The 13,285-nt window shown below is 40.2% G+C and overlaps 1 protein-coding gene and 1 pseudogene across 5 annotated transcripts in view; both read right to left on the bottom strand.

Moving 5' to 3' along the window:
- Positions 1-13,285, bottom strand: part of TULP4 (TUB like protein 4) — a 225,974-nt gene that overhangs the window by 59,586 nt on the left and 153,103 nt on the right. For all 5 annotated transcript variants that reach the window (XM_072829323.1, XM_072829366.1, XM_072829333.1 and 2 more), the window contains one exon: positions 8,584-8,745. In XM_072829323.1, the coding sequence (XP_072685424.1) occupies positions 8,584-8,745 (162 nt within the window). The remainder of the gene's footprint in view (positions 1-8,583; positions 8,746-13,285) is intronic.
- LOC140608939 (U6 spliceosomal RNA) lies at positions 3,042-3,155 on the bottom strand (annotated as a pseudogene).

Below are 13,285 nucleotides of genomic sequence, written 5' to 3'. Positions count from 1 at the left end.
CCCACAACTAGTATCCAGATCATGTTTTAGTCTCCACCTTTTTAAATATGAGTAGATGAGCAATGACAACTAGACATTTGAGAAAAGCATCTGATATGAAAACGAGAAGCCAAAACAATGCCAAAAAGAACCTGAAGGAAAAAGACAATGAAGAATACAGAAAGATACTTCAAAACCTCCAATTAATATCTTTGTGTTGTTTCATCCTCCATGAAATAATATGATGCTAGTTTTTTAAATTTTAAATTTTATTTTTTAATTTAAATTCAGTTAGCCAAAATACAGTGATGCTGTTATAAAAAAGATCAGAAAAGAAAAAAAGAGCTCCTAAAAATTGAAAATAACATTAATTTTTTAATAGTCAAAGAAAACTTGGAAGATACAGCTGAGGATAGCCTCTGGAAAGGCAAAGGATAAGCAGGCAAAGAAAAGAAATTAAAACCAAATCATCAGTCTAGGAGGACAACATCTGAGTAATAAGATTTCCAGAAGGGTAGAAAAGAAAATAGCAAAGAGCTGAAAGGACAGGCTGCAAAAGGGTTGCTGTGTCCCAGCTATATAATCGTCTGGAAATTTTCAACTGGAAGATATGCTCCATTAAGATACAAATAAAGGCGTGTGACCCCAGAAATAGGGGCTCCCTTACCAGAGGAGAGAAGGGAACCTACACACAGGGTGCCAGCTGTGCTGCTGGGGCAGAGGGCCGAGCACCCCAGGAGGGACAGTGCCAGAAAACCACCTCCCGAGGGGTGGAATACGTTCAGAGAAGATTTCTAGTATTTTTGTAGGGGGAGGGGAAGGGTGTGTAGGAACTAATCTGTGACTGGTACACAGACAACTAAGCAATAAGTAAGGCGACGTTACTAACCATGGGCCAATCTAACAGCACATGAGGCAGGAAATGCAACCCTGGTTCTGTGCACCAGTCACCTGGGAATCACACCATAAGCGCAGAAGACGGATGGCCTGGGGCGGCAGGGGCTCACTGGGAGGTGGGGTGCGGGCAGGGGACGCTGAGGAGGCAAGGGGCACACCAAAAGAGCCAGCTTCTCGCTTCCCAGGGGGGAAGTCAGTAAAGAACACCTGAGTCCAAGACATCAAGATCTGACTGAACAAGCCCATAATTCAGAAATAGGGAGACAAACACAGAGAGTTACAAGTGGCTGCCACAGGGGCTGGGAATCAGGGAGCAGGAGGGACAGCACCAGGAACTAAAAGGTGCTGGTGTTTTGTTTGTTTTTTAAATTTTTCATGATAAACCAAGTAGTACTATTTGACTTTTAAGAACTGCAGCTTTTTAATTTAATAAACCTTAGTAAAAATAAATAGAATGTTAGAGAGGGACCAGACTCCTACATTTATATGACAGATTTTCCCTAAAAAACGAAATGTAAAACATCATCCCAGTTTCATATCTAAAACAGACAGAGGCAGACTTGCCCTGGGATATGGTCTGGGTGTTCCTGGACCCCTCCTCCCTGAAGCTCTCTCCATCTCCTGCCCCAGGGAGGCAGCTCCACAGAAGTCTGTGAGGAACACAGTCTACAAGCCAGTGCTGCAGGCAAAGGGAGATTTTTTAAAAAAATTTTTATTTATTTATGATAGTCACAGAGAGAGAGAGAGGCAGAGACACAGGCAGAGGGAGATGCAGGCTCCTTGCAGGGAGCCTGATGCAGGACTTGATCCCAAGACTCCGGGATCATGCCCTGAGTCAAAGGCAGATGCTCAACCACTGAGCCACCCAGGCGTCCCAAAGGAGATCTCTAAGTAACTTCAAAGATTTGAAGTCACTCATTCTTTTGCTCCTGAGAAGCCAGGGAAGAGGCAGCCCAGTGTGGCAGAAGCAGCCACTGACAGATGGAAGAAATCAGCCAGAGAACTAAGCTGAGGAAGAGTAGTGATGGCAAGAGCCTGCAAGTCACTAAATCCAGCAGCCCTATTACATATTACAGAATGCAAGGTGTCTGAGTTTAAATACTTTCATGTAAGCTGAATGAACCACCGTTAGCATCTAAATATAAATAAATAATTCCTGACACCAAAGGATTTAAAAAGTGGAATAAGAAAAAAAAAAGATGGAATAAGGACACCTGGGTGACTCAGTGGTTAAGCATCTGCCTTTGGCTCACGTCGTGATCCCTGGGTCGTGGGATTGAGACCTACATTGGGCTGCCTGCGGGAACCTGCTTCTCCCTCTGCTTATGTCTCTGCTTCTCTGTGTCTCTCATGAACAAATAAATAAAATCTTACACAAAAAAGAAAAAAAGAAGTGGAATCACAAGGCCTTGGTGACTAAGTGGAGGGTGAAGGTAAGGAAGACGCCAAGTCCAGGATAATTCCCGGGTTGGTTGTACATGGTCAGCAACAGAGGATGGGGCAGGGAGGAACACTGATAGGCTAGGTTGGAATCATGTGGATTTGAGTAGGGTCCAGGAAGCCAGTGCTTAGCATGAGGGACAGGAGGGCGGATGGTGCATGTCGCTCACAACTGGGGGAGCCTACGTACTCAGGTGGAAGCTGATAGGCTGTGGCAGTGGGAGAAATCGCCCCAAGGAGAGGAAAAAGGGGAAACAGCCAACATTGGAGCCCTAGACAAATGAACCAGGTGAGAAGAAGGAATGAACACAGGAGCCCAAGGTGGATGTGTCGGCAAAGGCAGTGGCTGAGAAGGCTTCCAAGAGCAGGGTATGAAGGACCATACTGGGAAGAGGCAAGACAAGGCTGGAACAGGGACTGGATCTGGCAACCTAAGGCCTCGCTGCCAGCTGGGGGGAGAGCACTGTGCAGAAACCATGAGGCCTAGATCTGCGGACTGGGGTCACAGACACCTCAGCTGGAGTTGTGGGAAGCAGCGGGTAAGGCAATGTGAAACCCTATGCTGCTTGGAAAAGAGGCTTCACTCAAGGAAAGAGCTCTGCAGCTCTGGGGGCCTGGGGAGAGAACAGGTCTGCCAGAGTAGAAAGCAGGAGCAGCTGCAAAGAAAAGCCAACAGTGAGGACTGAGATCCCTGAAAAGACCCACTGAGTCAGGGAGGAAGCTGCAAGGCCTGGATGAACCACATGGCATTTGCACATCATCCTTGCGCATACGCCATGCTAATCCTCTCTGCATCATTCCAATGTTATTAGTATACGCTGTGCTGCCAAAGTGAGCACTGGGTGAACCGCACATCATCTGATCTGGGGTCAGCGCTATGAGTGACAATGGGTGTTGCTGACTTCCCTCAAGTATACACAGCTTGATGCCTTGGGATCCCCTTAAAATAAATCCAGGTGGTTTAGACACCCAAGCTATGCATGTGCCGCAGTCCAGGGGCTGTAGTGGATAAGGGGTAACCAGGAAGAGGAAAAGACAAACTGCCACCCTGAGAAGCCATTCTCTGCAGACCTCCTTGAGTCTTCAGCAGGAGGGTGTTCCTGGGAGCTTTCTTCTTGCAAGATGTTCCCTCAAGAAGGGTGGGAACTAGAGTTTTCTTCCTGTACTGGTTTAGGTGTGCTCTTCCTTTTCTAACCTAAATTCCTCAGATGTGAGTCTGAGGCTTGTTCCTCTGTCCTATCTTCCATGGACACAGATCCACTACTCTTCACTGTTCCAGGAGAACATGTCTAAACACACTGGGTCATGTGCTGGCATCTCTACCTTTCCTGATGGAAATGCACCTCAACTTCTCAACAACCTTCTCTGGTTCAAAGGCTCTCCAAGTGAACTGATGTTCACCTAAGACTCAGAGAATGCTGGATGGACATGTGGAAATGTGAATGTCTCAAAGCACTTTCCTATACCAAGAGGCATAGCGTTCTCCCAGACTCCTGGAGAGCACAGAGGGAACTAAGCATTCTCCTCCTACACACTGCTGTGATGCTGGGTGTTTCCTAGTAATGGCAAGAGCTTCATTTCTGCATTACTCTTAATCATCTTAGGACCCATAGAAATTTTTTCCCCAGTCATATTTATATTTATTTCTCTGACATTTTCTATTTATATCATTTGCTTTTTCTTCCAAGCCCCACAAAGACTGTTCTATTTATAAATACATCTCAAGTTTATCAAGCTGAATTTATAGAAGTGTCTTTCTGTGAATTTCCTATTCTTCAAAATACTTTTTGAAGACTCTTTATTTTTTATGAGGCTGTTATAGACTGAATGTTTGTATCCCACTTGAAATTCATGTGCAGTAGCCCTAACCCCTAATGTGACAGTATTTGGAGATAGAGCCTGTAAAGAGGTAAAGTTAAACGAGGTCATAAAGATAGGGCCCTAAACTAAGAGAACTGGTGTTCTTATATAAAGAGGAAGAGTTACTGGGGATGAGCACACAGAGGAAAGGCCATGTGAGGACACAGGAAGATGGTAGCCACCTGCAAGCCAAGGAGAGAGTCTTCAAGAGCAACCAAGCCTAAAAAAAAAAAGAGCAACCAAGCCTGCCAACACCTGATCTTGACTTCCATCTACTAGAACTGTGAGAGATAAATGCCTGATGTTTAAGATCTCCAGCCTGTAGAATTCTGTATGGCAGCCTGAGGAGACTAAGACAGTCTTCACCTACTATATAAACTCCAGGTAGGACCACATTCCCTTCTTGCAATTTACTGGAAGATAAGTTTCCTCATCTGAAATGAAACATATCACCTGAAAAAATTCACCAGAAGTATAGAAGAAATTAAAAGCATGCTATGAAAAAGTTGTTTTTACAAAGGTTCCATCAGACTCAGCTCCCCTCCTATTGGGATAATGAGACATTATATGTCTTTTAACGTGGCTCAGTGTGAATGACAGGGTATCACCTATTAACTATTGTTACCCAAACTGTTTAATCCAAATCTAATCTCAACCTCACTTCCAGGTGACAGAAAATAACAGAGGCTAATAGAAGTTAAATAATACTATGGGTATGGGTAAACAATGCTACAAGTCTAGAGTGTGAATATTCTACAAAGTATTCACGCTAAACTGAAAGGCAACATCATTTAAAAAAAATTAAAAAAAATTTTTTTTTCTAGACTGAAGACATAAACAATTGCTGTACATAACCTGGATCCCAGTTCCAAATACAAAAAAAAAAAGCAAAAAGAAAAAAAAAAGAAAAAGAAAGAGAGAGAGAGAGAGAGAAAGGGAAGGAAGGAAGGAAGGAAGGAAGGAAGGAAGGAAGGAAGGAAGGGAAAGAAAGAAGAAAGAAAGAAAGAAAGAAAGAAAGAAAGAGAGAGAGAGAGAGAGAAAAGAAAGAAAAAAGAAAAGAAAAGAAAAGAAAAGAAAAGAAAAGAAAAGAAAAGAAAAGAAAAGAAAAGAAAAAAGACAAGACCTACAAAACACATTCTTGTAACAATTGGGGAGGTGTGAAGTAGCCTGGATACCTGCTACTTTGTTGGGGGTGATAATGTAGGAGAATGATTTTATTCTTACAACAAGCATGTTGAAAATATTTCAGTGACGTGCACAATGTCTACAACTTATTTTCAAAAATAGTACTGCAAAAACTGTATGGATGTAGGGAGAGAAAGAGGAGGAAGGGAGGGAGGTGGGGAAGAGGAGGAGAGTGCGCACATATAGCAAAACACTAGGCGCTGAATTTAAGGCAGGTATGTATATAAGGCAGGTTTCTTTTCTGTAATGTTGGGGATGATTATACCAAATGTCACTTCTAGACTGTCTAGATGAAGAATCTGAAGGACGAAGGAAGAGTTCATGCATGGAATCCTATGAGCTCCCAACATTCTATGCAAAGTGATAAATACAATCACACATGTACATATGCACATTTTTCCAGGAAAAGGGTTCCCAATTTCCATCTGATATTTGAAGTAGTCTACAATCCCCGAAAGGGTATAGAAATGCCACTCTAAACCGAAGAAAATATACAGGTAGGAAAATAGCTAGACTCTCAAACTCACTTGTAAAATAATACTGCTTATATTTTTAAAAGTTAGGAAGCAATCTAAAATCCTATATGCTCAGGACTCTCTCAAGATATGAGGCAGAGGCTTTGTCCTGGATGACGGTTTTACTCCAGGTCAAGTGCAGGAGATTCTCCAGGAGAAGGGAAGAGACAGACTGAGATGGAGGAGGCATAGCTTTAAACACCAGCTCCCAATGTAAGAGCTCAAGGCACTACATTTCAAATTGTCTTCATACTCTTTCCTCATTAATAATTTTCAAACCAAGCAAGAGATATGAAAGAGTGACATAGAGGAAGGAATTTTATTTTTCATGTCTCAGCTCAAATATGATGAGTATCCCATACATCTTTTCTCTACTTTAAATTCTTAGAAGGACCCTCATTGCTTCAGGGGTCTGCAACCTTTCTCAAAGGCAGTGAATGAAGCACTTTCCTTGAATGAGAGCTACCCATTAGCCCCAAATACAGGACCAGTAAAAGCAGACCTTCAGAAAGAGGTTGTGGGCTGGGAGACCAATCATCAGCTAAAGCTACATTCTGGTCCTGCAGACAGGTCTACAGAGACAAGGAGCTGCAGCCCATCTGCACTCCGTCACGCCCATGACACCCAGCAGCTCTCCTGGGACACAGCACAGGATATTTGTGCGTCTGTCTCCTCATCTGGCCCCCAGCATCTCAAGGACAGGTGCCAAGTCCTCCCTACTGTGGCCCCAGCATGTTACTCCAGGTATGCTATCTCTTGGGAACATTGGCAGGCATGGCTCATCAGGGGCTTGTGACATAAGCCTCCCAGATTCCATCCCTCAATGCAAGGGAAGAATGGGAAGCCAAACTTCCACTTAGACATTTTTAAGTGCTTTCACAAGTGTTCCCTCATTTGATTATTACAAAAACCCCAGGAAACAGGCAGGAAATCATTCACACCTCTCATCACAGAGGAGGAAACCTGCAGGGAGAGGTGTCTGTGCAAGGCTGCAGCAGACTTCTCAGAGCAGACTCTAGGGACAGTAAACATCTACAAAACCACAACGTCACAATGAATGCAAATGCTTCGTATAGTTACACATATATGCTCCTAGATACTTAGGAGCCTCAGAGCCATTGAAGAAACTTCGAGTTGTGACTGTTTCTTTGTAGCTCTCATAACAGAAATTTTGAGAAGAGAAAGTATTGACCATTGGGAAAAAAAAAATGGAAACATGGAATGTTTATGATTGGTGGAAAGCAATTCAAAAAAGAAAGAAGGAAATTCAAAAAATGGAAAAAAGTTATGGTTCCTTATTATACCACTTACTTTTACCAATATTAAGCTAAAATCTCTGCTATGAAACGTCCTGGCATTTTATGGATTTTGTTGTCCCTGGAAAACACAAGCTTTATACTTACAAAAGTTTTACCTGGTCAACTTTTTATTTTATTTTATTTTTTAAAGATTTTATTTATTCATGAGAGACACAGACAGGGAGAGAGAGAGGCACAGACACAGGCAGAGGGAGAAGCAGGCTCCATGCAGGGAGCCCTACACAGGACTAGATCCCAGGTCTCCAGGATCAGGCGCTGGGGTGAAGGCGGCGCTAAACCGCTAAGCCACCCGGGCTGCCCCAACTTTTTAATTTAAAAAATGAATTACCAACACATAACTTTATTAGGTTATTATATATTATTTTATCATGAAAGTAGAACAGATACATTAAAGAAAAATTTAAAACTGGGTTTAGAAAATGAACCAAAAGTTCATCACTGTAAAACAACCTACTCATGGCATTTTGTCTCCTTCCAGGTCTTTCTAGCATGTGGATGGGTTTCTTTTGGTTGTTTTATTACATAGTAATCATATCACATACCCTATTTCATATCCTGATTTTTTTTCCTCAACATTATATCATAAGAGCTCTTCCAGATTATACCACTGTCTTCATAACTACAACCTACAACTTTCTCTATAATCCTTTTGGTGGTAATACCACAATTTACTCAACCATTTTATTTTTAGACAAATAGGCTGTTGCCAAATTTTTACTATCATAAATAATGCTCTAAGAACTATAACTTCTATTTTCTTCCCTTTTGTTTCTTTTAAATAAGTTCCTAAAGTCTATCACTAGACCAAGGTGGGCAATTTTTAGGACTTTTGAAATATTCTCCCAAATTGCTTACCCAAAGGTCTAATACACATTATTACCAGTAATGAATAAGAATCCTTGGATTGAACTCTTATCATTAACCAGTGTATCATCTGTATAATTTTATTATTTTTTGCAAATAAGTGAAACTATACCCTCACCATATTATTTTGCATTTTTCTCCTGAAAATGCACACTTTTCTACCATATGAATACTGACTAGTTGAATTACTTTGGTGAATCATTATGTCTACTATGCCTTTACCAACTGGTGATTTATGTAGATTTAAAAGCATATTTGTATGAATATTTTCTATAATTAAAACGTTAACTCAATGTTTACCATATCGACAGGAAATATGATTTCTCCAACCTATGGTTCAATTATAGTTGTTATTTTAATTTTGACCTGGACATGTTCTTTGTTCTTCACCTTTGTGATTCTTTAAGAGGCTTCTGAGCCAGCTTCCCCTAGCCCCAACCCTTCCCTGTGGATCTATATGCAATTCATTTCATCCTCTGCTCACACAGTTTTAAAATTATACACCTGTATTCAAGAGGCTTTACCTGTTGGTCATCAGGAGTCCATATGCCACATGTGATTTGACTTTCCAAGTTGATTTCAGATGACCAGTGTCTTTGTCCGCTGACAGAACCAACCAGGACAAACCCATCTCGATATGAAATAAGTGCTTGAGTCCCATCATGGCTCCACGTGAAATCACTCACCTTTGAGACACACAGAGACAAAAGGTGTCAATTTGTAATCTGAAAGGGAAAGCACTTTTATTAAAGACTATAGTCATTAACTTAGCCTTTGGCTATGAGTCAGCCGGCTTCAAAGAGAACAATATATAAAATACATTTTATATTTTAACACAAATATATAATATAAAAGATACCATTTGAAAAGCAAGTGTCAATGCAGTGGTAAGTGCTTCACACATGTTAGTTCTTTAAGCCTTGTTCGTGGGAGGTGTTATCATGTCCATTTTATGGAGAAAACAGACACAGAGAGGATAAATAACTTCTCCTTGATTACACACAGCTGGTGAAAGGCTGCATCAAGAATGACCCAGGGTTTTATGGATCCAATGTCCTTGCTTTTTGCCATTGTTCTATGGCCTCCCACCTACAGTAACAGAGTCTCCATTAGTGTCTCTGGGTCACTTATCAAAATGGTAAAGTTCTCAGTTTCTGATTATCTAACTTTCTCAATCTTCCTAACAATATTCCCTTAATCAAAATGAAAAAAAAAAAAAACCTAACTGGAAAAATTACACATACTTACCAAATGCGTTTTTATTGCATTTATGCAAGTAACCACATTTTAAAAATCTTTTAATCTACTATTGTAGTGAATTACTTCTATGGATTTCCTTAAATTATACTACTCTTGCATGCCTAGAAGCAGCTCAACTTGGAGGTGAAATACTATCTTTTATAGACACAGTGGAAGTTGGTTTACTAATGAGTTTAGAATTTCTACAATTGTATTCATGAGTGAAATAAAATTATGATTGGCTTTTTTTGTAATGTCTTTGTCTGGATTTATCAAGGTTATGTTGATTTCTCAGAATGAGCTGGAGAGTACTTCCTCTTGTTCCACTGCCTGAAGGAATTTGTATAAACTGGGACTGCCTGTTGCTTGAAAGTTTGGTATAACATGGCTATAAAACCATCTGTCTCAATTTTTTTGTGGGAAGATTTTTAACTACTGCTTCAGTTTACTTAATAGTTTTAGTACTAGTCAAGCATTTAAGCTTTTTATTTCTTCTTGAGTCAGTTCTATTAAATTATTTAAAATTTTTTTCCAGTTTATGTAAGTTTTCCAAACTGTTCGCAAGTAGTTGCTGATCGTATTATCTTTTTAAAAATCAACTTTACTGAGGTATAATTTACATATAATAAACAAAGTTCCCCTGAGAAGTCAATCCCCTACCCTCACCCTTGGTCCAAGGCAACCAGTGATTTAATTTCTCTCACTAGCTGCTTATTCTTGAATTTTACATGAATGGAACTATATATACTATGTTCACTTTTGCGTATGGCTGCTTTTACTCAGCACAATGGTTTGAGAGTATTCTAAATTCTTGTGTGCATCAGCAGCTCACTCCTTTTCACATGAGTAGTATTTCATTGTATAAATATATTACAACTTATTTAGCTATCCAAATTGCCAGGCATTTAGGTTGTTTCCAGTATTTGGCTATTATAAAATTGCTATGAGCATTCATGTTCAAGACTTTTTGTAGAAACATGGTTTCATTTCTCTTGAGTAGGTAAATATGCAAGAGTGGAATTAACCGCTGGATCATTTGGTAAGTATGTGTTTAACTGCATAAGAAATTATCAAACTGTTTTCCAAAGTGGTAATGCCTTTTTAAACTCCCAGCAGTGTATGAGAATACCAGCAGGTCCACTCCTCACTAACCCTTGGTGTTGTCGGTCTTTTATTTTAGCTATTCTAGTTGTATGTAGCGATAGAACACTGTGCTCTTAATTTGCATTTCTTCAATGTAGTCAGGTTGAGCATCATTTCACATGCTTATTGATCATTTGCATATCATCACTTGGGACATGTCTCTTCAAATCCCTTGCTATGTGTATCTATTCCCTTATTCACTCATATATATGTGTTTTATGTGTGTGTATAAATATATAGATGTATATACTAGGTCTACATACATATGAATGTAAGTTTTCAACCTTATTATTGATATAATCCTTTATCAGATATGTATGCTGCAAATAATTTCTCTTACTCTGGGGCTCTTCTTTTTCTTTTTTAAAGATTTTTATTTATTTATTCATGAGAGACACAGGAGAGAGAGGCAGAGACATAGGCAGAGGGAGAAGCAGATTCTCTGCAGGGGAGCCTGATGTGGGACTCGATCCCAGGACCCCAGGATCACGACCTGGGCCAAAAGCAGACACTCCACCACCCAGATGCCACCTGCTTTTCTTTCTCTTTTCTTTTTCTTTTTTTTTTTTTTTTAAAGATTTTATTTATTTATTCATAGAGACACAGAGAGAGAGAGAGAGAGAGAGGCAGAGACACAGGCAGAGGGAGAAGCAGGCTCCATGCAACAAGCCCGACGTGGGACTCGATCCTGGGTCTCCAGGATCACACCCCAGGCTGCAGGCGGCGCTAAACCGCTGTGCCACCGGGGCTGCCCCTGCTTTTCTTTTTCTTAACAGCAGCTTTCAAAAAGTAAAAGTCTGAGTTTGGAAGTTTTCCTTCATTTCTATTTTCTGGGATAGTTTGATAAAAATATTTATTTTTTTTAAATTTATTTATTTATGAGAGAGAGAGAGAGAGAGAGAGAGAGAGACATAGGCAGAGGGAGAAGCAGGCTCCATGCACCGGGAGCCCGATGTGGGATTCAATCCCAGGTCTCCAGGATCGCGCCCTGGGCCAAAGGTAGGCGCCAAACCGCTGCGCCACCCAGGGATCCCTGATAAAAATATTTAAAGAAGAGTATTAAAACTCGTCTTTAAATGCTTGATAGAATTCCTCTGTGAAGCCAACCGGCCCTGGGTTTTTGTTTGTTGGAGTATTTTTTATTATGGATTCAATTTCTTTGCTGGTTATCAGACTTTAAATTTTCTATTTCTTCCTGTTTCAGTTTTGGTAGTTTATGTTTCTAGAAATTTGTCCGTTTCTTCCAGATTGTCCAAGTTTTTCATAATCTTCTAATTGTTTATATTTCTATGGTGTTAGTTTTTGTCTTCTCTCATTGTAATTTTATTTACTCTACCAAGCCCTTTCTCTTTTCTTTTTGGGAAGTCTGGCTAGGTGTTTAACAATATTTTTTCAAAGAACAAGCTCCTGGTTTCCTTGCTTTGTTCCATTGTTTTTTGTTTTCACATGTGTGAAGTTCACATGTGTGAAGCACTTAGCAATGCATGACACTTGCTTTTCAAATGGTATCATTTATTTCTGCTCTAATATTTATTATTTCCCTTCTGCTCGCTTTAGGCTTCAATAGCTGTTCTTTTTCCAGGTCCTTCAGGTGTACGGTTGTTTGAGATTTTTCTTACTTGGCCTGTATTGCTATATAGTGCCCTCTTAGGACTTCTTTGGCTGCAAACTCAAAGGTTCTGGATCATCATGTTTTCATTTTCATTTATTTCTATGTATTTTTTAATTTCTTCTTTAATTTCCTGGTTGACACATTCATTCTTTAGTAGCATGTTATTCAACCTCCATGTATTTGTGGTCTTTCCAAATTTTTTCTTATACCTGACTTCAAGTTTCATAGTGTTATGGTCAAAATATATGTGTTGCATGATCTCAATTTTTTTGTACCTATCGAGGCCTGATTTGTCATCTAGTATGTGATCTACTCTGGAGAATGTCCCATGTGCACTTGAAAAGAATGCGTATTCTGCTGCTTTAGGATGAAATGTTCTGAATATATCTGTTAATCCCATCTGGTCCAGTGTGTCATTCCAAGCCATTGTTTCCTTGTTGATTTTCTGCTTAAATGATCTGTTCATTGATGTAAGTGGTTGTTAAAGTCCCCTACTATTACTGTATTATTATCAATGAGTTCCTTTATGTTTGCTATTGTTTTATATATTTGGATGCTTCCAAGTTGGGTGCATAAATATTTACAATTGTTACATCGTCTTGTTGGATAGCCTCTTTTTATTATGATATAGTGCCCTACTTCAACTCTTGTTACGGTCTTTGGTTTAAAATCTAGTTTGTTTGATATAAGCATTGCTACTCTGGCTTTGACATCATTTGCATCATAAATCTTCTCTGTTCCCTCACTTTCAACCTGCAAGTATCTTTAGGTCTAAAATTAATCTCTTGTAGGCAACATATAGATGGGTCTTATTTTTCATGCATTTTGATACCCTAGGTTTTCTGATTGGAGCATTTTCTTTTTAAGTATTTTATTTATTTACTTATGACAGAGAGAGAGAGAGGCAGAGACACAGGCAGAGGGAGAAGCAGGCTCTATGCAGGGAGCCCGATGCAGGACTCGATCCTCGGTCTCCAGGATCACACCCTGGGTTGATGGCGGCACCAAACTGCTGGGCCACCGGGGCTGCCCTGGAGCATTTTTAAAAAAGATTTTATTCATTTATTCATGAGAGACACACAGAGAGAGAGAGAGGTGCAGACACAGGCAGAGGGAGAAGCAGGCTCCTTGCAAGGAGCCCAATGTGGGACTCGATCCTGGATCCTGGGATCACCCCCTGAGCCAAAGGCAGACACTCAACCGCTGAGGCATCCAGGTGTCCCTGATTGGAG

Source organism: Canis lupus, chromosome 1 (assembly GCF_048164855.1).
Source record: "Canis lupus baileyi chromosome 1, mCanLup2.hap1, whole genome shotgun sequence".
Classification (NCBI taxonomy): domain Eukaryota; kingdom Metazoa; phylum Chordata; class Mammalia; order Carnivora; family Canidae; genus Canis; species Canis lupus.
Note: the sequence above shows the minus strand (reverse complement) of the source record. Positions and strands in the feature narration are given on the sequence as shown.